Source organism: Mauremys reevesii, linkage group 8 (genome assembly GCF_016161935.1).
Source record: "Mauremys reevesii isolate NIE-2019 linkage group 8, ASM1616193v1, whole genome shotgun sequence".
In the NCBI taxonomy this organism is placed as follows: domain Eukaryota; kingdom Metazoa; phylum Chordata; order Testudines; family Geoemydidae; genus Mauremys; species Mauremys reevesii.
Genome location: NC_052630.1, coordinates 107,220,967 through 107,247,267, shown reverse-complemented (window position 1 = coordinate 107,247,267; position 26,301 = coordinate 107,220,967). Strand labels below are relative to the sequence as shown.

Here is a 26,301-nt window from a genome sequence, read left to right as displayed (position 1 = left end):
TCACTGGGCCTCTGCTGGAGGGGAGCAGCAGGCTGCCCATTTGGTCTGGAAGAGAATGGGCTTGTACATGGGGAGTCCTAAGGCGGCTTGTCCCCAGTGACTGTGCTTGGTGAGGAATGAGCTGGGAATTTCCATTTTGTGCCCTGTGTTTCACTGCCTGCTCTCGTTAGGGATACTCTGCATTCAGCCTATCCAGTCGTGGCAAGGGGAAGGTGGTTGGCTTTTCCTGGGGGGCCTGGAGCTCTGGTTGCTTGGTGTAGCCATGGTTTCCGTTGCTTGGTGGCAGTAGGCAGGGCTGACGCAAGGATAGGATGCTGGCTGCGTAGGTCTGCCTTTGGCCAGTGGGAAAGGAGCATCTTCTGCAGGAGACAACCCAAGAATGATTCCTTCTGGAAATAGCAGCATGATGGCTACTGCTAGCCAACAGTGCCCTCCTTTAGAGGGGCAGCCCTCACTGTCTTTGCTTTGTGGGGCTGCCAGTGCTAGGTTGCTGGGGCCATGCCCTGCATACAGGCACTGTGCTCCTGAATTCGCTGCCTGGTGTTTTCCAGGCCTGCTTCACAGGCCTTGCACCAGCCCCTGTATTGTCTCTGTTTGCTCGGGAGATGCACATCTTGCTTTCATGAGGCTCCTGGGGGACGACAGGCTAGTGTGCGAACATACAGTGCGTTCCCGGTACGTGGGGTGCAGGCCCGACACCGTACCTTACACCCTACTGCAGGGAGCTGAGAATTTCTGACTTCTCCTATCAGCCCTCCGACTCCACTGACGGTCTTGTCTGGGCACCCACCTCTGGCGAGCTGGCAGCCCCACTCTTATTTATTTACCTAGAGTGCTGTCAGGGAGACAAATGGCTATTTTTTTTCCCTCTGTGCAGAAGCTCAGAGGAGGCCAAGAAAGGGAGGGGAGGGCTCCAGGGATGCCAGGTCTCTGGCAGGTTCCGACGCTCCCTTTTTTAAATACTAGTACTAGGATGAAAGCTCTAAAGCTGTCAGCTGGCACTCAGGCTCCTGGGGCTTGCTTGTTACTCCTTCCCCTGCCCCGCAACATAACCCCAGATTAAAAGCCCTGAGCTGTCTCTAGTGGGCACCTGCCCTGTCACAATGGGAGGCTTGTCGGAGTTCCCAGGTGGCTGCCACGCCGTGCAGGTAGCTAGGACCTTACCAAAGCTTAATGCACAGCATTGTAGAGCAGAGAGACTGACAGCAGGCTTACCTTACTTTCACTCCAGCGGAGTTCTGAGATGTTGGAGAAACCTCATCCTCTGGCCGAGGGCATGCCAGACAGGCCTGGCTGTTTACAGGGTCTAAGGTTACCTGGTGAGCTGTGAAGAGACACACACACACTGGGCGGGTCAGAATCCACAAAGCCCTCCCTGGAGCTGTCACTCTCCTGCCCCCCTCCGCTGCACTGAGTTTCATTCCTTTTTCTTTCGCTGGCATCAGACTAATGTGCTTGTCTCCTATCACCAGCGCTTCATTGTGGAGCCGAAGCCATGGTCCAGCAGGACTGAAGCAGCCTGGAGTGACAGTCAAACAGCAGCAGGTGCCAACACTTGCCTCTCAAGTGCCCTGGCATGAGAACTTTGCAGTGACCGTGTCTTCTCTGCCTGGGGGCATGGGCACGCATGCACTCGGGGAGCGTTCTGTAGAGCACAGGTAGCCCTGAAGCGTGCTCTCCCAGCGCGGCACGTCCTGGGTAATACCTGCTGGGGTAGGGAGAGAGCACTGCTGCACCCAGTGTAAGAAATTGGGTCAGATTAGACCAGATTTCAGTAGGTGCCAGTCCCAGTGGATCTGCTAGCTGGATTTCTCACTGGCATGCTGCAGGCAGTGACAGATTCTGGGCACAAATGCAGCCAGTCAGAACACTCCACATCAAACCCGAATCAGCAAGCCCCAGCGCAAACACATCATCTTGTCTCTAGCTGCCTTCCTGTTTGATTTCTTAATGCAAGTTCTTTTTCCTAACAGGAGTGAGGTTCTCCGGGCAGCACATTGTTGGGTGAGGGCTGTGCTTCTCAGGAGGCTCCTAGCTGCTCTAGCTAGATGTGTAACGCTATGTGGAGAGGATGGGCAGGGGACATGCTCAAGCACTCAAACGTCAAGAAGTGCCAGTGGCAAAGTCAACAGTGCACCCTTAACTCTCCCCCCTTACGTCTCGTTACCACTGCTTCCCAAATACTGCAATATAACATAGACACGTGTCTTGCCTTCGCCTTGCGGGAGGGAGCTCTAGTCCTAGCTTTCATTTTGTGCACTCACATTTTGCTCAGTGTCACAGTGTGCTAGCCAGGCGTAGATTTAGACTGCGTGCTAAGGTCTTCTCTGTATAACGCAGGTACAGTATTTTAATAGTTTACACTGCAGTCTGGCTGGTCAGCAAGCACCAGGCTCTGTGTGCTCAGAGCCAGTGGCAGGATCAGGTTCTAGTCAGCAACTCTTTAATCAGCATCCACTGTCACCTTCTAGTCTGAGCTCAGAGAATGAGCTTGCAGCTGCATTAGCTTCGTAGTTGGGTGGGCTGTATGTGGCAGCACATTTTCACCAGTAGTCTGCCATGTTGTACTTAATGTGTAATGTTGTGTAAGAATTGTTTACTGTGTGCTTGTCACTTAAATGACTTTAATGGACACTGTTTGACATACACGCAGGAGTTCACTGTACTACAAATTGCTGCACCCAAGCTTGTAGATAAAACGGCATGATACCTTTGTATTTTATTTGAGAAACTGTATGATTGAGTAATCACAGACTCTGCTGTAATGCATAATGGTGCATGCAAAGGGGCAGAGTTAGGGTTATATGTTCAGCCTTATCTTTGGCATCTCCTGACAATTATTATTCGACGCTTGTAATGCAGTAGCACCTAAAGGTCATGACCAGGTTGGGTCCCATTGTGCCAGGAGCTGTACAGATGGGATGGTCCCTTAGTAGAGTACTCACCAGGTTCTCCACACTGCTTGATGTGAGATTTTTTTTAAATCCCGATATAGAAGTACTCAGCAGGACCCCTTGGACTGGCCTGACTCTCGCACTTTGGGATGGCACAGGAGAGAGCTCCTCTCCTGCAAGCCTGCTACAACTTCTCACTTGCAAAGGGCACTGTGGCAGCAAAGAAAATGATTTATTTTTTTTACTGCAGGGAGCTGAGTTCTAGTCAGTCAATCCTGGTTTCATGCTACCCTCTTGCTTCCCCCACTTCTCCCCCCTGGGCTTCTGCAGCCTCACTGAAAGGCACAGCCTCCCAGAATCCTGCTGCCTGCTTTCTTGCCCAGACTCCATCCTCTCCAGTCCCAGCTGGGACCTCTTTCATTTCAGTATTGCTGTCTGTAGTCTTAAGGCTCTGCATGGGCTTCCGCCAGCCAGCCTCTCAGGACAAGTCTCTCCCTTCCCCCCTGCTTTCCTTGCTCACTCTTCACTGAGGACAACCCTCTTGTGCGTCTGCACATGCATCCCATCGAAGGTGCAAGAGCCTTCTCCTTGGCATCTCCTGCCATCTGGAACAGCCTCCCTGTATGTCTCTCGGAAACTCTCTCCTATTTTCTCCCCTTCACAAATGTTTAAAAACACCTTCATTGTGTAAACCTCTTCCTGTATCCCCCCCTCCTGCTACTGCCTTAAAAACAGATGCCCTAGAGACCATGTCTTCACCCTGCCGTTTTCTGTAATGTATCTGCCATGCTTCCGTGCTGTCTGATCTCATGCTGGGAAGTGGGGAGGTTTGGTCAGGAGGGTTTACCTCCTCTCTGAGGCACGAGAGCCCCACGGGAATTCCATAGGTTTTTGAGGCTGGGGGGCGGGGGGTGACCTCTGAGGCCCAAACAGAGGAGGGGGTGTTATGCTGTTTCTTGACAAGCAGCAAATGACAGTGATAAGTCAGAAATGAAGCTGAGCCTATTAACGTCATGGTCCAGACTAAGTGAAGGGTAGAATGGGAACAAACTGACTCAGCGGTGAGTGCAGACGTGTAAGAGAAGAAAACGTTTTTAGCATTTGGGGATGCGAGGAGAATGGTAACTTCTCTGCAGCTCTTCCCCCCCGCCCCCACCCCCCGGTGCTGTGGTACAGTCCCGTGAAGCAGGTTGCTTAAATCAGCTGTTCTAATCCAAGACATGGGAAGTGGGGTGGTGTCTTTGGAGACCTAATGACCAAGTGCTTGGAGAGCTGGTTTGGGGGCCTGTCCCTTGTGCTGTTGACTGGCCCTTGGGCTGAGGGTGAGCCATGGCCCAGCCCTGCTCCAGTTCCAATATGCTTTTCTCTCTCTTCCAGGCACTCCATCAGTTGTATTACGACCCAAATATTGAGAACAAGAACCTGGCTCAGAAATGGCTGATGCAGGCACAGGTCTCACCCCAGGCATGGCACTTCAGCTGGCTCCTCCTCAATCTGGACAAGGTGCCAGAGATCCAGTACTTTGGGGCCAGCGCCCTCCACATCAAGATCTCCCGCTACTGGAACGACATCCCTGCCGACCAGTACGAGAGCCTCAAGTCACAACTCTTCAGCCAGATCACCCGCTTTGCCAGTGGCTCCAAGATAGTGCTTACCCGGCTCTGTGTGGCGCTGGCCTCGCTGGCACTCAGCATGATGCCTGACGCCTGGCCCTGTGCTGTGGCGGACATGGTACGCATGTTCCAGGCAGAGGACTCCAATGTGGATGGCCGGGCACGCTGCCTGGCACTCCTGGAACTGCTGACAGTACTGCCTGAGGAGTTCCAGACTAGCCGCCTGCCTCAGTACCGCAAGGGGCAGGTGCGCAGCGTGCTGGCCCAGGAGTGCAGCTCTGTCTTCCCTTTGCTGGAGCAGCTGCTGCAGCAGCAGGACTCCCCGGGTTTCATCAAGCAGAAGGTGCTGAAGTGTTTCTCCAGCTGGGTGCAGCTGGAGATCCCGCTAATGGACTGCGAGAACCTGATCCAGGCAGCCTTCACCTCCCTGCAGGACCCGGAGCTCTTCGACACGGCTGTGGAGGCCATCGTCAATGCCATTTCCCAGCCGGATGCCCAGAGGTAAGAGCGGCATTCCCCATTCCCTGCTCAGGCTGTGTCGTCTGAGCCTGTTTGCCTGCAGTGATGGCCTGGTCCCCTTGGATGAGAGTGGAGGGGAAGCCTCGGGATTGTGGCTTACTGAGCTGGCTGCGGGTGGAGGGATGATAGTGATGGTGCATGTGGGCATAGGAGACTGGGAGAGGGGAAGAGAAGCCCCGGCCTTGAGGGTTTCAATGCGATGCTAGTCTGTCTTGGTGACTTCTTCCCCTGCCTTACCCACAGACCCAGGAGGTCAGGGCTGCCAGCTCTCTACATACATGTTACTGCTCCTGTCCATCCCACTGCAGGCTGCCCAGGTGCCCGCACGCTGAGCTGGCTCAGGCTGGAGAAGGGGGACATGGTTAGCCATTTAGTCTCCCTAGTGACGGGAGAGCAGGGCCTTGAACACCATGGGTGCTGTTCAGAGGCCCCTTGCCACTGACCCATGAGCTCTTCTGCAGACTCCTGCTCTGTCAGACTCTCTGTCTGGGGCTCTCTCTGAGGGGCCGCAGCTGCCAGCTCTCAGTTCTCTGAAGAGCCCTCAGGAAGTAGATGCTACGCAGCTCTGCCCTTCTTCTCTCCTGCAGATAGGGTTTCCTGTTGTCACGGTGTCTGAGGAACGAAACACCTGGCTGAGAAACAGATGGCTCAGCTCAGTCCAGGGAGACGCCGCTCGGTTGCACTGCAGACACTGGGCAGCCAAAGAAAATATTTCATGTAGGCTTGTCTCCTCCCTCCGCGTCCCTAGCTTCTTTGTACGTCCAAGGTGTGTCGATTCCCCTTTGATCTTGGCTGTGACTCTCCCTGGAGAGCAGAGCCGTGAGACGGCAAGGGCTAGGGGAGAGGCCCCCTTGGACCATGGCTCCCGAGCCCCTAATTAGGCCGTATCTGAGCAGCAGCCATCCTCCAGGCCGTGGCTCTGATGCCCACAAAATGGAGAGTACATGGGTCTCATTGGTCACGTTCCCGCTTCATTGCTTACCACCTCTCCTCATTTTCCCTGGGAGGAGAAGGGCTGAATTAGGGATCTGGGTGAGCTAGGTGCTGCTGTGCATCAAGCTATGACTCTTCCGCAGGAGTCTGAAGAACTGCCGGGAATCCCAGTGTTGGTGCATAGGCTGATTCTAGGCAGACGTTGCTGAAGTCAAGGCCATGGTTCACTGGGTCCTCTGAGATACAGGTGCTGCTTCTGGAGACTAAAGATCCCAGCATGCATTGTAGCCTGATTGATTGGATCGTGATGGAGCATTGCTTCCTGGAAGCTGTAGTCTCCTTTACCAGTGGGAATTGGCCTCAAGGCTGGGACTAGAACGCAGGAGTTCCTGGTTCCCAGCCTCCTACTCGGTCCGCTGGACTCTGCACTCTGACCTGTCCCCCCTGGAGTGGGCAGGGACTCTAATTCTCCTCTCCCATGGTGTGCAGGGATGAGGATACTCAGGCTTTGGGCGCACTGAGTGTGTGTTATCACCTACAAATGTGTAAAGCACCTTGCACTGAACACTATGGAACGAGCGCAAACCTGACTGTCCAGTTCAGCGTTCTAGGGCTGCCACGGCAGGAAAACAGAGATGGGACGTGTCGTCAGCACAGACTCGGTGCCAGGCACTGCGCAGCACAGATCTCCAGGGGGAGGGAATACCACCAGAGGGGCAACGTGAGGCATGAGGCCTTGCTCTGAGACATTGTTCTGAGCTGGCAGCTACTCAGGAGAGGGATTTACACAGTGCTGAGCGCGCAGTCAGTAAGGTGTGATAATGAATGGTGGGGGGCTGTGGGGGCAGATCCCGATGCGACAGCAGTAAATGTAAAATGGGGAGGTGTTAGTGCTGCTAATACAGCACCTCATGCCGTCAGTCAGCAGACAAACATCATTCTGCTTGAGCTGTGCATCGTGGGGAGGTAGGTCAGTGTTATCCCTGCTCTGTGGATAAGGGAGCTGAAGTGCTGAGGGGGTGATGTGACCACGGTGACAGTAGTGAAGGACCCATCCCATCAGGACGTGCCAAGGTGGCAGGTCCCAACATTGGGGCTGGATGGTGGGAGTCCACTCCCCTTCTCTCCACCTGCTGTTTCCGTCTGTCTGGCCTGCCAGCAGGGGCGGCTCTAAACATTTCGCCGCCCCAAGCACGGTGGCATGCCGCGGGGGGCGCTCTGCTGGTCGCCGGTCCCGCGGCTCCGGTGGACCTCCCGCAGACGTGCCTGTGGAGGGTCCGCTGGTCCCGCGGCTCCACCAAAGCCACGGGACCAGCGGACCCTCCGCAGGCATGCCGCCGAAGGCAGCCTGCCTGCCGCCCTCCCGGCGACCGGCAGAGCGCCCCCCGCGGCATGCCGCCCCGAGCACGCGCTTGGCATGCTGGGGCCTGGAGCCACCCCTGCCTGCCAGGATGCATGAACCTGGGGCCTGAGTGCTCCTCCTTGGTGATGGCGGGTGTTGGGTCTGAGCTAGTGCTGCTGACACCATAGCAGGTGCTCTCTCCGTAGGCTGTAGGTCTGTGGACTGTTGACGGTAGCCTTGGTGCATTACCGTTTGTCTCAATCCAGGTTTCAGAGTAGCAGCCGTGTTAGTCTGTATGCGCAAAAAGAACAGGAGTACTTGTGGCACCTTAAAGACTAACAAATTTATTTAAGCATGAGCTTTCGTGAGCTACAGCTCACTTCTTCGGATGTCTCAATCCAGCAGCCAGTTTCCTCTGCTCACTTTAAGCTGCTGTCCTGCCCCTCCCCCTCCTATGGTCCTGGTTCTTTTGTCACGCTGGTCGCTCTTGTGGCCCGAGGGCACTGAGATCCATCAGCTTCCTGCCCGGGATTCACAGCCACCTCCCTGCTGCCCAGAGCAGGCTAGTGGATGTCTGCTCCTTTGGGGTATGCCTATGCTGCAGTTAGGCACCTGCGGCTGGCCTGGGCTAAGGGGATGTTTAATCGTGGTGTAGACATTCGGGCTTGTCTGGAACCCTCCCACCTCACAGGGTCCTAGAGCCCAGGCTCCAGTCTGAGCTCAAACATCTACATGGCAATTAAACAGCCCCTTAGCCTGAGTCAGCTGGCAGGGGCCAGCAGTGGGTGGGTGTTTGCAGCCTAGACATAACCAATGTGTCCCTCACCCCCATCGTTTGTTCTGTGGGACACCAACCAGCCATCCCTGACATCTGTCTCACCTGCAGGAACATCTACCTGCTGGTTGGGTGTGACTCCCCACTGCCTTTCTCCCTGTCTCTAGCTTTGGCAACATAGGAGAGACCTGAGGTTCCCTAGAACGGACTCCATTGGCCTTGGGAGGGGACAGGGTGTGTTTGGATGCGGGTATCCGACAGTATCCTGGGGCCAAACAGTGTTTCCTCTTGTAACTCCTCCTTCACTGCATCCCCGGGCTCCTTGCGACACTCTGAGCCTGCAGAGTCACCACGAGCAGCAGGCACACGGTGCTGGTCCCCCCGGGCTCTGCCCCGCTTGTTTCTTCTTCCTGGATGCGCTCAGCCCCACCCACTCCTGTCTGTGCTGCTCAGCGGTGAGAGGAGCCGCAGCCCATCCAGTTCTCCCAAAAGCCTCCAGGGAGTCTCCTGACCTTTTTGTCTGTCTGGCTCTTTCCACATCCTTCTCTGAGGTTCCTGCTGCTGCTCAGCCTCATTCCTCCCTGCTCTTTGTTCTTGTCGGTGCCTAGCCCTGGCGCCTGTGCTGCTTGTGCACCCTCCCTGCCTCCCATCCTGGAGCTGCAGGCAGAGACCATCCTTAGTGTTCCTCCACTGACCTGGACCTTGCTCGAGTGACAGACTCCACACAGTGAGTCACTCACCTCCCCAAGGAGGGCTGGTTCTGGCCTCCTGGGAAGTAGGAACTCTGAAAAAGATTTGGGGGTCGTGATGGACAATCTACTCCTGGGGGAATTCTACAGCACTGTGCATGCGCAGAATTTGTCCCCCACAGATTTCTTTGCTTCCCTGAAGAAAAATGACTTTCTGATGGGGAAGCAAAGGGAAGTTACAAGCAGTCATGTGACCTTCCCCAGCAGTATGTTTCGGGTGCCCATGGCAGCTGGCAGAGAGAGAAATCACAGTAGGGCAGGGGGAGAGACTGGGGAAGACCTGGCTGGTGGCTCCTATCCTGCGCCAGGCTCAGCTGCTAGTCCTGGCTGGGCTGGGGTGGACAGGAGTTCCTATTCCCTGGCACGGTGTCCAGGGCAGATCCACCCCCCAGATTTCCCCCACAGCTGTAGGAAGCTCTGCAAACTCCCCCACCCCCCGGCTTTCTGCACCTATCACTCGTCAGCTGCAGGGGAAGGGATCACTGTACAGAGAGCTGCTCTCCCATCCGACCAACAGCCGTGCATCCAGATCCCCTCATACGCAGGCCCTCCTGCAGTGCCTCACACCCCTTTGACAAGCCTCATTCCCCCTGGACCTAGACCACTCCGATGAGCCACCGGCACCTGGATCCCCACCCTGCCGAGCTCCAACCAGCTGCATCTAGATTGCCATCCCACTGAGCCATGCTCCCCCCCACACCCAGACCCCGCCTGCTGAGCTCTGTCCCCCCACACACCTAGGCCCCCCTGCAGAATGCTCTCAACCCAGACCTGGATCCCTCAGTACTTGCTGGACTGATCCTGCCTGCCCACACCTGATGCACACTGGGGTGTTTCTGGGGCAGGCCCAGTCCTCGCACTGTCTGGGTTGGGTGCAGCCTCAGCACTGAGTCCGTGTCCTGGGGGGCGCTGCAGCGTGATCTCCCACCTCGGTGCAGCCAGTGGCCTGTGCTCGCCAGTGCCATGCTGGAGCCGCCACATTTATTTGACAAATAAAATTAGCAGAATTGTGTGTAGAATTTTTAATTGTTTGGCGCGGAATGCCCTCAGGAGTAACGATCAGCGGAACATGAACTTCCAGTTCTTGACCTGTGATCACAATGGGCCTTTCTGGCTTTGGAATCTGACTTTATTAATCTATTTCTACTCTTCCTTCTCTGTCCCCTGACCACTCCCTCTCTCCCAGGTTTCAATGGCCTTCAGAGGCACTCCTCCCCTCCCATCTCCCTCTGCTTGGGTCCTCGGAGCCCCTCCCATCCCTTCCCTCCTCAGCCTGCTTCACTGAGATAATCTATGACCAGACGACCCTTTGAAGTTCATTTTTAATTCTGATAACGTGCTGTCAGCATGGAGCTAATCTGATGGGATCTCCCTTTGGCTCACGCTATGGGATTGGCATGGAATGCAGCTTGTCACTGGGCAAGGAGAATCTCCCAGCCTGTGTTCTCCTGGAGTCTGAGACCCTCTGCCCCCCGGCATCTCTGCAGTGCTGATGGCAAGCCACAGGTCCCTGGAACCTTAGCTGAAATGACCACTCGATACTGTGATGTTATGAGTGTAATATAATATCTCATTGAAAGGTGTCAGGGCCAGAAAGAGTTGTTTACCTCACAGACTGACCTGACTCTGGCTGAACTTTAGAGACTTGTTAGGAAAATATGTAAATGAATAGAGCTTTGAAATGGAAGTCTGCATTGTTAGAGGTAGAAGGGTAGGTGTTTGCTCAGGTCTTGGGATGTAAGCAAACACGTCTTGTCTATTGCTAGAGCTTTGAGTCAAAGATCCAAAAAGAAATATTAACATTTAGGAAGATACTTGAGTGAAATAGTATTATTGTCCATGTGTCTCTTTGAAGGTTGTGGTAACCTGTATCTGAACTGTTTAATGGATAAATTACCCTGTGCTAATTGCCACGATGTTTGGGAGAAGGAGAGTTAAGCCTATTGTTTTCTCAGGCCAAAAGTCTGCAGGAAATGTATAAGAACCCTGAGACACGATCCTTCTTCATCTCAGATCTGCTTTGGGTTTCAAGAGGGGGAAACCTTAAGCCATAAGGATTGAGCTCCCCAGTCACTGACTGGAGCCACCCTGAATATGGACGTTGAGGAGCGTCCTAGAGCCTGGACTGCAATCTGAGCCCGAACAGCTACACTGCAGTTAAACAGCCCCTTAGTCTGAACCCCCCGAGTCGGCTGGCACTGGTCTACTTGCAGTGTGGGCACACCCAATGTGGTCTGGGAGCCCAGGACTCCTGGGTTCTGTTCCCAGCCCTGACACTGACTTGCTAAGTAATCTATTCTCTCTGCACCTTACTGTCCTCTGTATGAAGCGGGTAGTAATGCGTGCTTTCCTAGCTCGGGTGAGGTGGGACAAAGATCTCTGTAGTGGGAGAGCACGTTATCTATTGTGGCAGTTTGCAATCCTCTGGGGCAGCATTGACAGGGCAAGTGGAGTCAGCCGTGTCCCTCACCCTCCCGCTAGCAGTGGTGCCAGAGAGGAAAGCAGTGCTGTGTGGGCTGACCTGGTAAGGGACTTGGTTAGAAACTGCTGGGCTCTAGCGTCTCTGCACAGACTGGTGGAGCCTTGGGAAGTGCAGGCAGTGCCTGCATAGACTTAGGGCAGATGCAGAGAGAGACTGACTGAACTGGTGGCAATAAGAAGGCCGGGGTGGGGGCTATCTCCAGCGGCTGGAGAAAGGGGTGGAACTGGGTCTCTCCGTCTGCCTAGCCCCTTCTATCAGCCGGGGGGATATTACTTAGGTTTTTGATCTCTTTCTGCTAGTAGAATGACACATCACCACTCCACACTAGCATGTGGGGAGATGGGAGCCAGGAGGTAAGGCTCGCCATTTGAAATGGGCAGTTCCTGTCCCCTGAGAAGGTGCTGGGTGGATCACATGGTGTCCTTGTTTGCTGTTCTTGGTCTATCCTCTCCAGTAACCAGACTACTGGATTCCCATCCCAGAAGAGGAAGCATCTCTAGGGGTACGTCTTCACTACCCGCCAGATCGGCGGGTAGCAATCAAATTCTCGGAGTTCGATATATCGCATCTCATCTAGACGCGATATATTGAACTCTGAACGCGCTCCCGTCGACTCCGGAACTCCACCACCGTGAACGGCGGTGGCGGAGTCGACGGGGGAGCCGCGGACTTCGATCCCGCGCCGTGAGGACGGGTAAGTAACTCGAACTAAGGTAGTTCGACTTCAGCTATGCTATTCGTGTAGCTGAAGTTGCGTACCTTAGTTCGCCCCCCGCTAGTGTAGACCAGGCCTAGGAGAGCAGGCCCAGAGCTTCCCCTGGTGGAGTACACACAGATTCTTTGATCAGAAGTCCCTTAGCTCTGCTGCTGGATTGCTGGTCAGGGAAGATCAGATTGGCTGAAGAATGAGGGACATTCTTCCTCTTCTGGTGGTTAGATGGAGGATCTGTCCACAGTTTGATTGCTCTGGAATTTGATTGCAGGGCTCAGTAGAGAGCTGCCTCCTTTATACTGAGGCTCTTCCACCAGGTCATTCAGGGCAACAAAATCCATCTTCTCCGGCACAGAATCCTAATGTGTCTCACTTTAGGGTGGCCAGCTCTCTGCCTGTCATTACACATTCTCAGTGCTAGTCGCTTAGTGCGGATTCCCCAGGCCCATTCTGTCCTGGGTTTTGCCATATGGTAAAGGCACAAGCCCCTGTTTTTATTTTCATAGGTCCCAAGGCCAGAATGGAGCGTTACGATCACCTAGTCTGACCTGTACAACACAGGCCAGAGAGCTGCCCCCAAATAATTCCTAGAGCAGAGCTTCTAGAAGAACATCCAGTCGTGATTTTAAAATTGCCAGTGATGGTGAATCCACCACGACGCTCGGTAGATTGCTCCAGTGGTTAACTATCTCCCTGTCAAAATTTACGCCTTATTTCCAGTCTGAATGTGTCTAGCTTCAACTTCCAGCCACTGGATGGTGTTAGACCTTCCTCTGCTAGCCTGGAGATCCCATTTGTAATTATTTGTTCCCCATGTAGATATTTACTCAGAGAGCTCAATCTGTTTAGCTTAATAAAGAAGGTTGAGGGGTGATGATTACAGTCTGTCGGTAGAAAGCAGGTTTTCTCATCCTTTAATCATTTTCTTGGCTCTTCTCTGAACCCTCTCCAATTTATCAACATCCTTCTTGAATTACGGCCACCAAAACTGGACACAGGATTCTAGCAGCAGTCGCACCCAGTGCCCCAGACAGAGGTAAATTTACCTCTCTGCTCCTACTCAAGGTTCCCATTTATGCACCCCAGGATCCTATGAGCTCTTTTGGCCACAGCGTCCCACTGCAAGCTCGTGTTCAGTTCATTATCCACCATGGCTCCCCAGTCTTTTTCAGAGTCACTGCTGCCCAAGACAGAGACCCTATCCTGCAAGTGGGGCTGCGTTGTTTGTTCCTAGATGTGTACATTTACACACAGCTGTATTTAAACGCTGCATTGTTTGTTTGTACCCAGCTTACCAAGCAATCCGGATTGCTCCATATCTGTGACCTGTTCTCTTCATTATGTATTGCGCCCCCAATATTTATGTGATTTGCAAACTTTTTCAGTGATGATTTTATGTTTTCTTCCAGCTAATTGATTCAAATAAATTAAATAGTGAAGGGCCAACACCCGGCCTTGCGGGATCCCACCAGAAACACCCACGCGATGGTTCCCCTTTTGCAGTTACATTTTGAGATCTATCAGCCAGCTTTTAATCCATTTGATATGTGCCATGTTAATTTTATATCTTTCTATCCTTGTCCCTGAGATCTGCACACCAGTGTGGTTTGAGGAGACCCCGTTGTTGATTCTGGGTTCTGGGAGGTCTCTTCTTGGTCTTCAGCGTAAAGGCTGCTTTTGAATCAAGTGAAGCCCTGCGAGCTCCATGGGCTTGTAAAGAGTCTTTCAGCATTTTAAAGAGTTGGCAGAGTCATGTCTCTGAAATAGGATAGGATCTGCGGGGGAAGCACCCCCACTCTTCATCCTGCCCTTGGAGCCTTCACTTGGAAGGTCCTGACTCCTTGGCCACAAAATCTCAGCCTTCACGTACATCATCATTCTTTCCATTTCCTTCTCTTCCGGAAGAGATAATAAAAATGCCCCCAGTGAGCACTCTGCACTGGTCCTAGGCAGTACTTCACTCGCCATGCCTCGTTCATTGGCAGTGGCACTCTCAGGTAAGGGCCGGGGGTGCTGGACACTGCGTGCAGCTTGTGTGTCTGCATGCTCTCTACCACTGAGTGAGGGCAGAACAGCTGCATCTCCAGATAATATGCCTCATATTAGCCTCCAGCACAGCCTCTCTCTGGGGGCCATCAGCTGCTCTTCTCTGTCACTTCTCGCTTGTCGCCATGGTTATAATCACTTACTGGCAGCCCTGAGTAGATTGACATGCGTGGAATTGCTGCGCGTTGTTCTGGAATGCTGCTGTGCGGGGGCCTGGGCATGGGAGATGGGCACGCACACAGTAGCTGATCCAGGGAAAAGGGGGCCAGCTTGGCAAGAGCCCTCCACGGCTGGCTTGGGGAAGGGAAGGATGCGACAGGGAGCATGCAGTGCCTTCTCTGTCATAAAGGACCACTGCACTGCGCACGCAGGGATGCCTGCTCAGAGAGGCTCTGTTAGCGCCGGATGCGGGGTGTCCGTATTCATGTGTGGCAGGCACTTCCCAGGTGCTGTGACCTCCCTGACGTCGCTTGTGTAATCTGGATAATGTTTCTCCCTGGGAAACGTCACTCACTCCCCTACTTGGGGGCGCTGGTACAAACAGTGTCCACGTGGAGTGGGGCCTGAGTGCTGGACTCTCGGTGGGAGCTGCCGCTGTGGTTCGCCTTGGTGCAGGTGCAGCAAGTGTGTGTCTCCCACACGCAGCGTGGTGTGTAATGGTGATGGAGGTGCTGGGTGGGCATGGTGCCAGGGGACTTCCTCCCCTGCTTTCAGGGCACTGTGCCTAGGCTTGGGTGTTCTGCTCACTTGGAGCTATCAGGTGGCCCAGAAAGTACCTTCCCGCTCCCCGGAGCTCCCCACTGAGCAGGGCTGGGGAGTCAGCAACCCAGGGACAAGGCTCTCCTTGACGTAATCGATGGATTTGTTTGAACGCTGACTGGTGTGATGCTGCTGCAAGGCAGGCCCCTGTGCGTGAGCTGCCTGATCCTCTGCACAGGACCAGTGTATGGTAGCTGAGCTCTCCCCAGAGCTGCTGCCAGCCCACCCTGCCTGGGGGGTCAGGAGCATGGCAGAGTGGTCCATGGCTCCTTTATGCACACAGAGTCTGGAGGTGAGGACGACTAATCTCCCCTCCACACCCGTTCTTCTGGGGCCACAGCTCCCATGGCTCCTGCCCAGGGCAGCACAAGCTGCTGGAGAATTGTTGGGGAGCCTAGAGGTGACAGAGGGCCGGGGACTACTCCACAGGCCTGTTCTGTATCGATGCTGGTTCTGGGCCCCTCTCTCTGCTGCAGGGGTTAAGCTGTGGGAATGGTCCAGGAGGGCCTTGACTCCCCCATGGACTTCCTCCTCAAGCCCATCTCCTGCTGATGGGAGGAGAGCATCCCTCTGGGGATGAGGAGCTACCAACAGTTCGTTTGAGCCGAGAAGAACGGCCAGGCTGGGTCAGCCCAAAGGTCCATCTAGCCCAGTGTCCTGTCTGCTGACAGAGGCCAGTGCCAGGTGCCCAGAGGGAATGAACAGAACAGGGAATCACCAAGTGATCCATCCCCTGTCGCCCATTCCCAGCTTCTGGCAAACAGAGGCCAGAGACACCATCCCTGCCCAGCCTGGCTAATAGCCATTGATGGAGCCATCCTCCATGAATGTATCTAGCCCTTTTTTTAACCTTGTTATAGTCTTGGACTTCACAACATCCTCTGGCAAAGAGTTCCACAGGTGCGTTGTGTGAAAAAGTATTTCCTTTTGTTTGTTTTAAACCTGCTGCCTATTAATTTCATTTGGCTTCCCCTAGTTCTTGTGTTATGAGGAGTAAATAACACTTCCTTATTCGCTTTCTCCACATCAGTCATGATTTTATAGACCTCTATCATATTCCCCCTTAGTCGTCTCTTTTCCAAGCTGAAAAGTCCCAGTCTGATTAATCTCTCCTCATACGGCAGCCGTTCTATAATCATTTTTGTTGCTCTTTTCTGAACCTTTTCCAAGTCCAATAGATCTTTTTTTGAGAGGGGGCAACCACATCTGCACAGAGTATTCAAGATGTGGGCGTACCATGGATTTATATAGAGGCAATATATTTTCTGTGTATTATCTATCCCTTTTTTAATGATTCCCAACGTTGTATTCACTTTTGACTGCCGCTGCATATTGAGTGGATATTTTCAGATAATTATTCACAATGACTCCAAGATCTTTCTTGAGTGGTAACAGCTAATTTAGACCCCATCATTTTGTATGTATAGGTGAGATTAAGTTTTCCAATGTGCATTACTTTGCATTTATCAATATTGAATTTCATCTGCCATTTTGTTACCCAGTCACCCAGTTTAGTAGCTCTTCGCAGTCTGCTCTGGACTTAACTATCTTGAGTAGTTTTGTATCATCTGCAAATTTTGCCACCTCACTGTTTACCCCTTTTTCCAGATGATTTAGGAATATGTTGAATAGGACTGGGCCCAGTACAGACCCCCTGGGGGACACTACTATTTACCTCTCTCTCCATTCTGAAAACTGAACGTTTATTCCTACCCTTTGTTTCCTATCTTTTAACCAGTTACTTTTAACCAGAGACTTGGCCGTGTGATGGGAGGGAGGGAGGGAGGGAAGGAGAGACCATCTCCTGGCAGGGGACAGGGCCTGTGGGGTGGGTGAATGTCTCCTTGTACCTGATGCAGGCTCTCTTCTGCTGGCAGGTACGTGAACACTCTACTGAAGCTCATTCCCCCCGTGCTGGGCCTCCAGGAGCAGCTGCGCCAGGCTGTCCAGGGTGGAGACATGGAGACGTCTCATGGGATCTGCCGTATTGCCGTGGCCCTGGGAGAGAACCATTCCCGGTGAGTTCCGGATCTAAGGGCTTGGTGCTGCCCTGGAAGCGCCCATGCTCTTGTGGAGGGGGAATGTCTGCTTGGGCTGATGCCATGGTGCCCCCTTGGGATAGGGGGGGAGGTACTTGGTCTCTACTGCGCCCCTCCTCGTCGCTGTGGCTGGGCAAATCTGCATGGTGCTGTGTCAGATTTCCTGGGAGGCAAAGGTGAAGGGCGAACGTCGCCTTCATATGCTGAGCTGAACGGGCCATCCCCTGAGATCAGTCTGCTGGCAGGACTACCAAACGTGCTGACATGCTGCTCCTCCCACCTCACCTCTGAGTGCGTATGGAGGAGCCCATGGGACCTGTCGTCCTCCCCATCCCCTCTTGGGGCAGCCTGCTGCACTGGTGAGCATACCTGGGCCTGCACCTTACCCCGGCTTCTTCACTAGAAGGGAGTTTTAAGGGGGACTGAGTCCGGACTAGCGAGCTGCACCAGCACAGCCTCACCTCAGAGATTGCACCCAGCCACAGTGGCATATCCGTGCTCTTGGTGGGGCTTGGCCTTGCACTGGCCCCTTATTAGCGCAGGGGCCTGTTGTATTCATTTAGATGGGCCCCAAAAGCCAAGGATGCTAACTAGGGCTGTCAAGCAAATAAAAACAATTAATCACAATTAATTGCGCAACTAAAAACATTAATCGCGCGATAACAATAATAGAATATAATTTAAATATTTTTGGATGTTTTCTACAAATTCAAATCTATTGATTTCAATTACAATACAGAATAAAAACTGTACAGTGCTCACTTTATATTTATTACAAATATTTGCACTGTAAAAAACGAAAGAAATAGTATATTTCAGTTCACCTAGTACAAGTACTGTAGTGCAATCTTTATTATGAAAGTTGAACATACAAATATAAAATTGTGTACAAAAAACTGCATTAAAAATAAAACAATGTAAAACTTTAGAACCTACAAGTCCACTCAGTCCTACTTCAGCCAATTACTCAGACAAACAAGTTTGGTTACAAATGCAGGAGATAATGCTTGTTTATAATGTCACCTGAAAGTGAGAACGGACGTTCGCATGGCATTGTTGTAGCCGGCATCGCAAGATATTTATGTGCCAGATGCGCTAAAGATTCATATGTCCCTTCATGCTTGAACCACCATTCCAGAAGACGTGTCCATGCTGATGACAGGTTCTGCTCCATCACAATCCAAAGCAGAGCGGACCGATGCATGTTCGTTTTCATCATCTGAGTCAGATGCCAGCAGCAGAAGGTTGATTTTCTTTTTTGGTGGTTTGGGTTCTGTAGTGTTGCTCTTTTAAGACTTCGGAAAGCAAGCTCCACACCTCGTCTCTCAGATTTTGGACGACACTTCAGATTCTTAAACCCTGGTTCGAGTGCTGTAGCTATTTTTAGAAAACTCACATTGGTCCCTTCTTTGCGTTTAGTCAAATCTACTGTAAAAGTGTTCTTAAAATGAACAGCATGTGCTGGGTCATCATCTGAAACTGCTATAACATGAAATATATGGCAGAATGTGGGTGAAACAGAACAGGGGATGTACAATTCTCCCCCAAGGAGTTCAGTCACAAATTTAACACATTATTTTAACGAGCATCATCACATGGAAGCATGTCCTCTGGAATGGTGGCTGAAACATGAAGGGGCATATGAATGTTTAGCATATCTGGCACGTAAATACCTTGCAATGCCAGCTACAAAAGTGCCATGCGAATGTCTGTTCTCACTTTCTGGTGACATTGTAAATAAGAAGCGGACAGCATTATCTCCAGTAAATGTAAACAAACTTGTTTGTCTTAGCGATTGACTGAATTAGAAGTAGGACTGAGTGGACTTGTAGGCTCTAAAGTTTTACATTTTGTTTTTGGGTGCAGTTATGTAAAAATAAAAACCTACGTTTGTAAGTTGCACTTTCATGATAAAGCAATTGTACTACAGTACTTGTATGAGGTGAATTGAAAAATACTGTTTCTTTTGTTTATCATTTTAAGGTGTAAATATTTGTAATAAAAAAGTAATATAAAGTGAGCACTGTATACTTTGTATTCTGTGTTGTAATAGAAATCAATGTATTTGAAAATGTAGAAAAACATCCAAAAATATTTAATAAATTTCAATTGGTAGTCTATTGTTTAACAGTGCGATTAATCACGATTAATTTTTTAAATCAGTTTAAAAAAATTTTAGTTAATTGCGTGAGTTAACTGTGATTAAACGACAGCCCTAGTGTTAACATGACCCTGAAACTGTCCAGTGTTAAACAAGGGTCAGGGTTTGCTATCCGGAGACCTCGGACTGCTCCGTCCCAAGGCAAAGACACCAGGAACAACCCTTCAACTTTTCATTAAAGATACAGGAAAAGAAGGAAAACCAGTTGAGGCCTTTGAAATGTGAAGTATTTAGTCAGGTTTTCATTGTAACAACATCCCTTGTTTTAGAAGGACCCCGCCCCTCACTCGACAGGCTGGTAGATGGTGTCAGAGATGGGAGTAATTGGCCTTTTGGGGTTAGTGAAGCTGGGCTGGAGCTGGTGCTGTTGAACTTTGAGCCTGTTTGCTAGAAGATGAAACCAGACAAACACACATGGAAGGGGGAGAGAAAAGAGCAGCAGAGATAGAGGCTGCAGCTGCTGTCTATGATATTGACTCTTGCATCCTCACTGCTGGAGAAACACAGGCCCGGCCCACAGTTCAGCATGGATTCACCAAGTGCAAGTCATGCTTGACTAACCTAATTGCCTTCTATGAGGAGATAACTGGCTCTGTGGATGAGGGGAAAGCAGTGGATGTGTTTTCCTTGACTTTAGCAAAGCTTTTGATATGGTCTCCCACAGTATTCTTGCCAGCAAGTTAAAGTAGTATGGGCTGGACGATTGAACTATACGGTGGATAGAAAACTGGCTAGATCGTTGGGTTCAACGGGTAGTGATCAACGGCTCCATGTCTAGTTAGCAGCTGGTTTCAAGTGGAGTGCCCCAAGTGTCGGTCCTGGGTCCGGTTTTGTTCAATAACTTCATTAATGATCCGGAGGATGGCGTGGGCTGCACTCTCAGCAGATGACGCTGTGATGGGTTGGATCACAGAAACCCTCTTGGGATCTGCCAACTGATGTGCCAAGACTACTTCTGCCCCTGCTTTCCTGCCCTGTCAGCTCAGGACTAAAGTTCCCTGCCTGGTTTGAGCCAGACTCGCTAGCCTGCTGCAAACCCAGACCCAGGTCTGAATCCCATCCCCTAACAGCTGTAGGCTTGACTGAAAGCAGCTCACAGGAGTGTTCTTGTCTTTAACACTCAGATGCCCAACTCCCAGTGGGGTCTAAACCCAAATAGAGCTTATACAGGGTAAACTCATAAATTGTTTGCCCTCTATAACACTGATAGAGAGAGATGCACAGCTGTTTGCCCCCACACATACTCTGAGTTAGTTAATAAATAAAAAGTGATTTTATTAAATACAGAAAGTAGGATTTAAGTGGTTTCAGATTGTAACAGACAGAACAAAGTAAGTCACCAAGCAAAATAAAACACCCAAATCTATGTCTAATCAAACTGAATACAGATAAGATCCTCACCAGAATGCTCCCTTTTACAGACTAATCTCCTTTTAGCCTGGGTCCAGCAATCACTCACACCCCTTGCAGTCACTGTCCTTTGTCAAGTATCAGAGGGGTCGCCGTGTTAGTCTGGTTCTGTAGAAGCAGCAAAGAATCCTGTGGCACCTTATAGACTAACAGACGTTTTGCAGCATGAGCTTTCGTGGGTGAATACCCACTTCTTCGGATGCAAGCTGCAAAACGTCTGTTAGTCTATAAGGTGCCACAGGATTCTTTGTCCTTTGTTAGCCTCTCCACCCGCAAAGATATCTGAAAGAAACTTTCTCGTTAGCCAGCTGAAGACAAAATGGAGGGGTCTCCCACGGGCTTAAATAGACTCTCTTGTGGGTGGAGACCCCCTCCTCTCTCCTATGCAAAGTCCCGCTCCGCGATGGAGTTTAGGAGTCACCTGGGCAAGTCGCATGTCCATGCATGACTCTCAGTTTTTACAGGTAGCAGCCATTGTTCACATGCTACCTTGAACATCCTCAAGTATTGGAGCATTCCAAGATCCATTGTCCTTTCAGTGTTTCTTGATTAGGTACTTAATGTCAACATTCCTTTCTCCAGGAAATGCTCTGCTAAGGTTATTTAGAAATCAAGCTAGTACACAGCCAACATTCATAATATTCATAACTTCGAATACAAAAATGATACATGCATACAAATAGGATTAATACATTCAGTAAATCATAACCTTTACAGAGATATGCTACATGGCATATGTAGCATAAAACACATTCTAGTTATGTTGAGTGTGTGTGTGTGTGGATGTATATGTATATAAAAGCATATTTGCATAAAGCCTTATGGGAGGTACGGTCACAGATGCTAACTGGGAGGAGTGGTAGATATGCTGGAGGGTAGGGATGGGATACAGAGGGACCTAGACTAATTAAAGGATTGGGCCAAAAGAAACCTGGTGAGGTTCAACAAGGACAAGTGCAGAGTCCTGCACTTAAGAGTCCATGCACTGTTACAGACTAGGGACCGAATGGCTAGACAGCAGTTGTGCAGAAAAGGACCTAGGGGTTACAGTGGACAAGAAGCTGGATAGGAGTCAGCAGTGTGCTCTTGTTGCCAAGAAGGCTAACGGCATTTTGGGCTGAATAAGTAGGGGCATTGCCAGCAGATCGAGGGACGTGATCATTCCTCTCTATTCGACGTTGGTGAGGCCCTGTCTGGAGTCCTGTGTCCAGTTTTGGGCCCCACGCTACAAGAAGGATGTGGACAAATTGGAGAGAGTCCAGCGGAGGGCAACAAAAATGATTAGGGGGCTGGAGCACATGACTTATGAGGAGAGGCTGAGGGAACTGGGATTGTTTAGTCTGCAGAAGAGAAGAATGAGGGGGGGGGTTGATAGCTGCTTTCAACTACCTGAAGGGGGGTTCCAAAGAGGATGGATCTAGATTGTTCTCAATGGTACCAGATGACAGAACAAGGAGCAATGGTCTCAAGTTGCAGTGGGGGAGGTTTAGGTTGGATATTAGGAAACACTATTTCAGTAGGAGGGTGGTGAAGCACTGGAATGGGTTCCCTAGGGAGGTGGTGGAATCTCCTTCCTTAGAGGTTTTTACGGTCAGGCTTGACGAAGCCCTGGCTGGGATGATTTAGTTGGGGATTGGTCCTGTTTTGAGTAGGAGGTGGGACTAGATACCTCCTGAGGTCCCTTCCAACCCTGATATTCTGTGATTCTTATCAGCCACTCCAAGGCCCGGCAAACTGGTACCAGCGTCGGGCTCTTTAGGGCATTGATTTTAGTGGCTTCTCTAGTCACAAGCTTTCAGCAGCGCTGCAGAATAGACAGTATTGGCCGGCTCAGAGAAACTCTGCTGAGCCAGAAGGCAAAAGGAGAGCTATAGGAGAGAGAAGAAATAAGATGGGAAGAGAAAGTATACATGTGGGGTATCCATCCCAGTGGTTGGGAGTTTAGCCAGAGCCATTAGAGTCAGAGGTGGCAATGTCATCAGGGTGCCTCTCTCTGGCCTGGCCAGGACGTGTCTCAGGCCCAGGATGACCAAAGCCCTCCCCTCCCCCCAGTGTTAGGGTAGATCCTGGGATCCCAGGAGACGGTGTGAGTGGCAGCCATGATAAAGCTTGCTGCAGCAGTTGTCTACTGTAGATTGCCACGGACTCGCAGGGGCGAAAGAAAATGCAGGCCTGTTATTTACCAGGCTGCACGTGGCAACAGACTATATTGGTAAGGGATGCAAGGAGAGTGTGGGTCACGATGCAAACTGCAGACACACACACACACACACTAAACTTAATCAATGTAAAAGTTTTATTGGGGATAATTACAAGGGATAAGGGAGCAGCGTATGATTAGCTAATAGAGTTAATGAAACTTAAAACACACAATGACTAAAATATCTACTAACAATATTTATAAACAAAGATGCAGCATTTAGTAATAACTGATACTTACAAATACAAACCAACGCATAACGACCGGCAAACGTAGAAGCTCTATTTGAAACACGTGAGCTGAGAGAGAGGCTTCGAGGTGATCAGGCTCGGTTACAGGTATACACAGGATACACGGGTATACACAGAACACACGGGTATACACAGGATTCGTTTTCTTTCTCCTCTCCCTGCCTGGACATGGCAGGCAGGCCATAAAGTACCCACAATGACATCATAGAAGTGTCATAGGGGACGGGGCCCAAAACCTGTTTGTGTTAGTTTCTGATTGGCACAAGCGAAGTTAACACCATGTAGGGGAGCAGGTGCCTTAAAGTCTGGCTTCGCCCCCAAAAGGTGAGGAAATGCATATTGTCTTAGAATGTGTTTAACACTGAATGACAAACGAAGAGGCCAGGGCAATACTGGTATGGCAAGTTCTACAGGATGCAGACAGGAACTCATCTCAACACCCAGGAGACGGTGTGAGTGACAGCCATGAAAAAGCTTGCTGCAGCAGTTGTCAGTAGACAGCTTATTCTTCTGCTGATGATTTTCCCCCAGAGTCTTTTCTCTGCAAGCACCTGAAGGGAGTGGAATGTGGAATAGCCCATCCCCTTGTTATTTTGTTCACTAATTAGGCCCAATTTCTGATACACCCATTTTGGCATTTGATTTCCGGTCGTGCACTGTTCTTGTGTACCAGCCGTGGTGTTAACGCAGTCCTGGAGTTCCATCAAGGGGCCTTTCTGTTTGGACTAGTCCAGGCTGCCTTGCTGTTGGCACCTTTCCCCAGCAACGTTTGTAGTGGTGGGCTATTGACATTTTGTAACTTCCACTCACTTCTTCTGTGGGTCCAGTTATCACAACAGTCCTGGTGCTCTCTGCTGTCCCCCCAGAGCCCTGCTGGACCAGGTGCAGCATTGGCAGAGCTTCCTGGCGCTGGTCAACATGATCATGTTCTGCACTGGTATCCCCGGGCACTACCCTGTCAACGAAACCACCAGCTCCCTGACGCTCACCTTCTGGTACACGCTGCAGGTGAGTGACTGTCCCTCGTGCAATGGCAGAGCTGTGGGCACCTGGCCAGGTCACTGCCATGCTCCCTGGCTCTATTAGCACCTCACAGCCCACACTGCAGCCCTGTTTGGAGGGGTGGCAGGGGCGAGAGCTGGGAGTCCTGCCCTCCCCAGGCATGGATTGCACTGGGCAATGTTGCCTGGAGCAGCTCATGGCCAAGTCAGGGCTCAGCCTCCACTTGCAACTAAGTGTGGCTCGGTGGCGGGGCTGGGGGGGCCGTGCGTGCAGGAACACACACACGCTGCTCTCTGGCTCAGGGTCGCTGCTGTGTGAGCTAGAACACTGGGTGCCCCCCCCCACACACACACCCTGCATGGTCCCAGGCATGTCAGAGGAACTCGGTGGCCACTGGCTTAGTGAGGGGCTGCGCACAGATGGGTATTGGGCTTCCTGCTCGTTTGTGGCTCGAGTGCTGCACCCAGGCCTTTCCCCTCCACGTGAATGTCTGAAACGGGCCCTTTTCCCCGCAGTACTGCCCCCGTCGGGGTGTGGCTGAGCAGAGCTGGGACCAGAGCCCGGCTCCAGCCGGGAGAGGTCGGGGGGTGAACTGACTGGGGCATGTCACCAGTCAGCCGTGGTAGAGGAGAGGCTGCTGCTGTTCCCTTTCCCTAGCTTCCCCCCCCATGCAGCCCAAACCCGGGCGCCTGTTCTAGTGCAGGGGAGGGGGGGCCACAGGTCTGCTTCTCCTTCGTAGAACTTCTGCCATGGCTGCCAGAACTTGCGGAGAGGGGCTTGGTGTGTGCCAGCCGAGGGCTCTCTGGGCAGGCATGTCCTCTAAGCGTCTGCCTGCCTGCAGCTCTGCATGGCCAAAGTTTGGCTCCAGCAGTTCCAAGCCATTGCAGGAGGGTTAGCTTAGGAACATAGGCCCTGTGGCTCGGTTGCCCCAACCCCACGTTCCCTTGGGGTCTGAGCTGGAAGGAGAGCCCAAGCACTTCCAGGGCCTCATTAGCATGGCTAATTAAAACTTCACACCCCAGCTTTGCCCAACTGCAGGCCTGATTGTCCAGCCCCTGGTTGCATCTCTGGCAGTCAGCTGCAGAGGGAGCTGGGGTGACACATTATCTGTTATTGGGCTTGCAGTCTTGTCTCCTCCAACACTGAAGAGGCTTCTGGCTTGGCCTCCAGCAGCACTGCCTGTCTCCTGGAGCCGGCCGTTAGAATCTGATGGCCTTAACCCTGGGCTGTTGGGGTTGGTGCAAGTGGCATGGCTAGTGGACAGGGCTGGAGTTTGCTACGGGTCTCCCTCCTCCTGGACTTTCGCAATCTCCCTTTTCCCTGTGATGATACATCAGCTCAATGCCAAGGCGCCAGGCCTTAGAGCCCTCCACACCTTGGCAGGCTTCACTGACTCTACCCCACCCTGTGTGTGCCCTTCCCTTCTTCTGCCCCAGCATCTTCGCTCCGATGAGGAACAGTCAAATGAAAAAAATACCATTCAATTACATCACTTAATGGCAGACAGCTGAAAGTGACACGTTTTTAAAGTGCTTATATACCAATGCTAGGAGTCTAAATAATATGATGGATGAACTAGAGTGCCTCGTATTCAGTGAGGATATTGATATAAGAGGCATCACAGAAACTTCTTGGAATGAGGATAATCAATGGGACACAGTAATACCAGGCTACAAAATCTATCAGAAGGACAGAACAGGTCGTGTCACTCCCCCACCAGCACTATATGTGAAAGAAAGTGTAGAATCAAATGAAGTAAAAACCTTAAATGAACCAAAGTGTACCACAGAACCCTATGGATAGTAATTCCATGCTTGAATAATAAGAATATAGCAGTGGGGATATCTTACCGACCATCCAACCAGGATGGTGATAGTGACTGTGAAATGCTCAGGGAGATTAGAGAGGCTATTAAAATTAAACACTCACTAATAGTGCGGAATTTCAACTATCCCCATATTGACTGGGTGCATGTCACCTGAGGATGGGATGAAGAGATCAAATTTCTAGACACCATTAATGACAGCTTCTTGAAGCAGCTAGTCCTGGAACCCACAAGAGGAGAGGCAATTTTTTATTTAGTCTGACGGGAGCACAGGATCTGGTCCAAGAGGTGAATATAGCTGGACTGCTTGGTAATAGTGACCATAATATACTTAAATGTAACATCCCTGTGGTGGGGAAAACCCCACAGTGGCCCAACACAGTAGCATTCAATTTCAGAAAAGGGAACTACACAAAAATGCGGAGGTTAGTTAAACAAAAACTAAATGGTACAGAGCCAAAAATGAAATCCCTGCAAGCTGCATGGAAACTTTTTAAAGACACCATAATAGAGGCTCAACATAAATGTATACCCCAAATTAAAAAACATAGTAAGAGAACCAAAAAAGTGCCACCCTGGCTAAACAACA

The 26,301-nt window shown here is 51.2% G+C and overlaps 1 protein-coding gene across 2 annotated transcripts in view; it reads left to right on the top strand.

Annotated features, from left to right (window-relative positions):
* The window catches only part of IPO13 (importin 13), a 61,375-nt gene that overhangs the window by 9,269 nt on the left and 25,805 nt on the right, over positions 1–26,301 (top strand). For both annotated transcript variants that reach the window (XM_039485290.1, XM_039485289.1), the window contains exons 2-4: positions 4,272–5,008; positions 16,702–16,842; positions 23,752–23,893. In XM_039485290.1, coding sequence (XP_039341224.1) covers positions 4,272–5,008; positions 16,702–16,842; positions 23,752–23,893 — 1,020 coding nt within the window. The remainder of the gene's footprint in view (positions 1–4,271; positions 5,009–16,701; positions 16,843–23,751; positions 23,894–26,301) is intronic.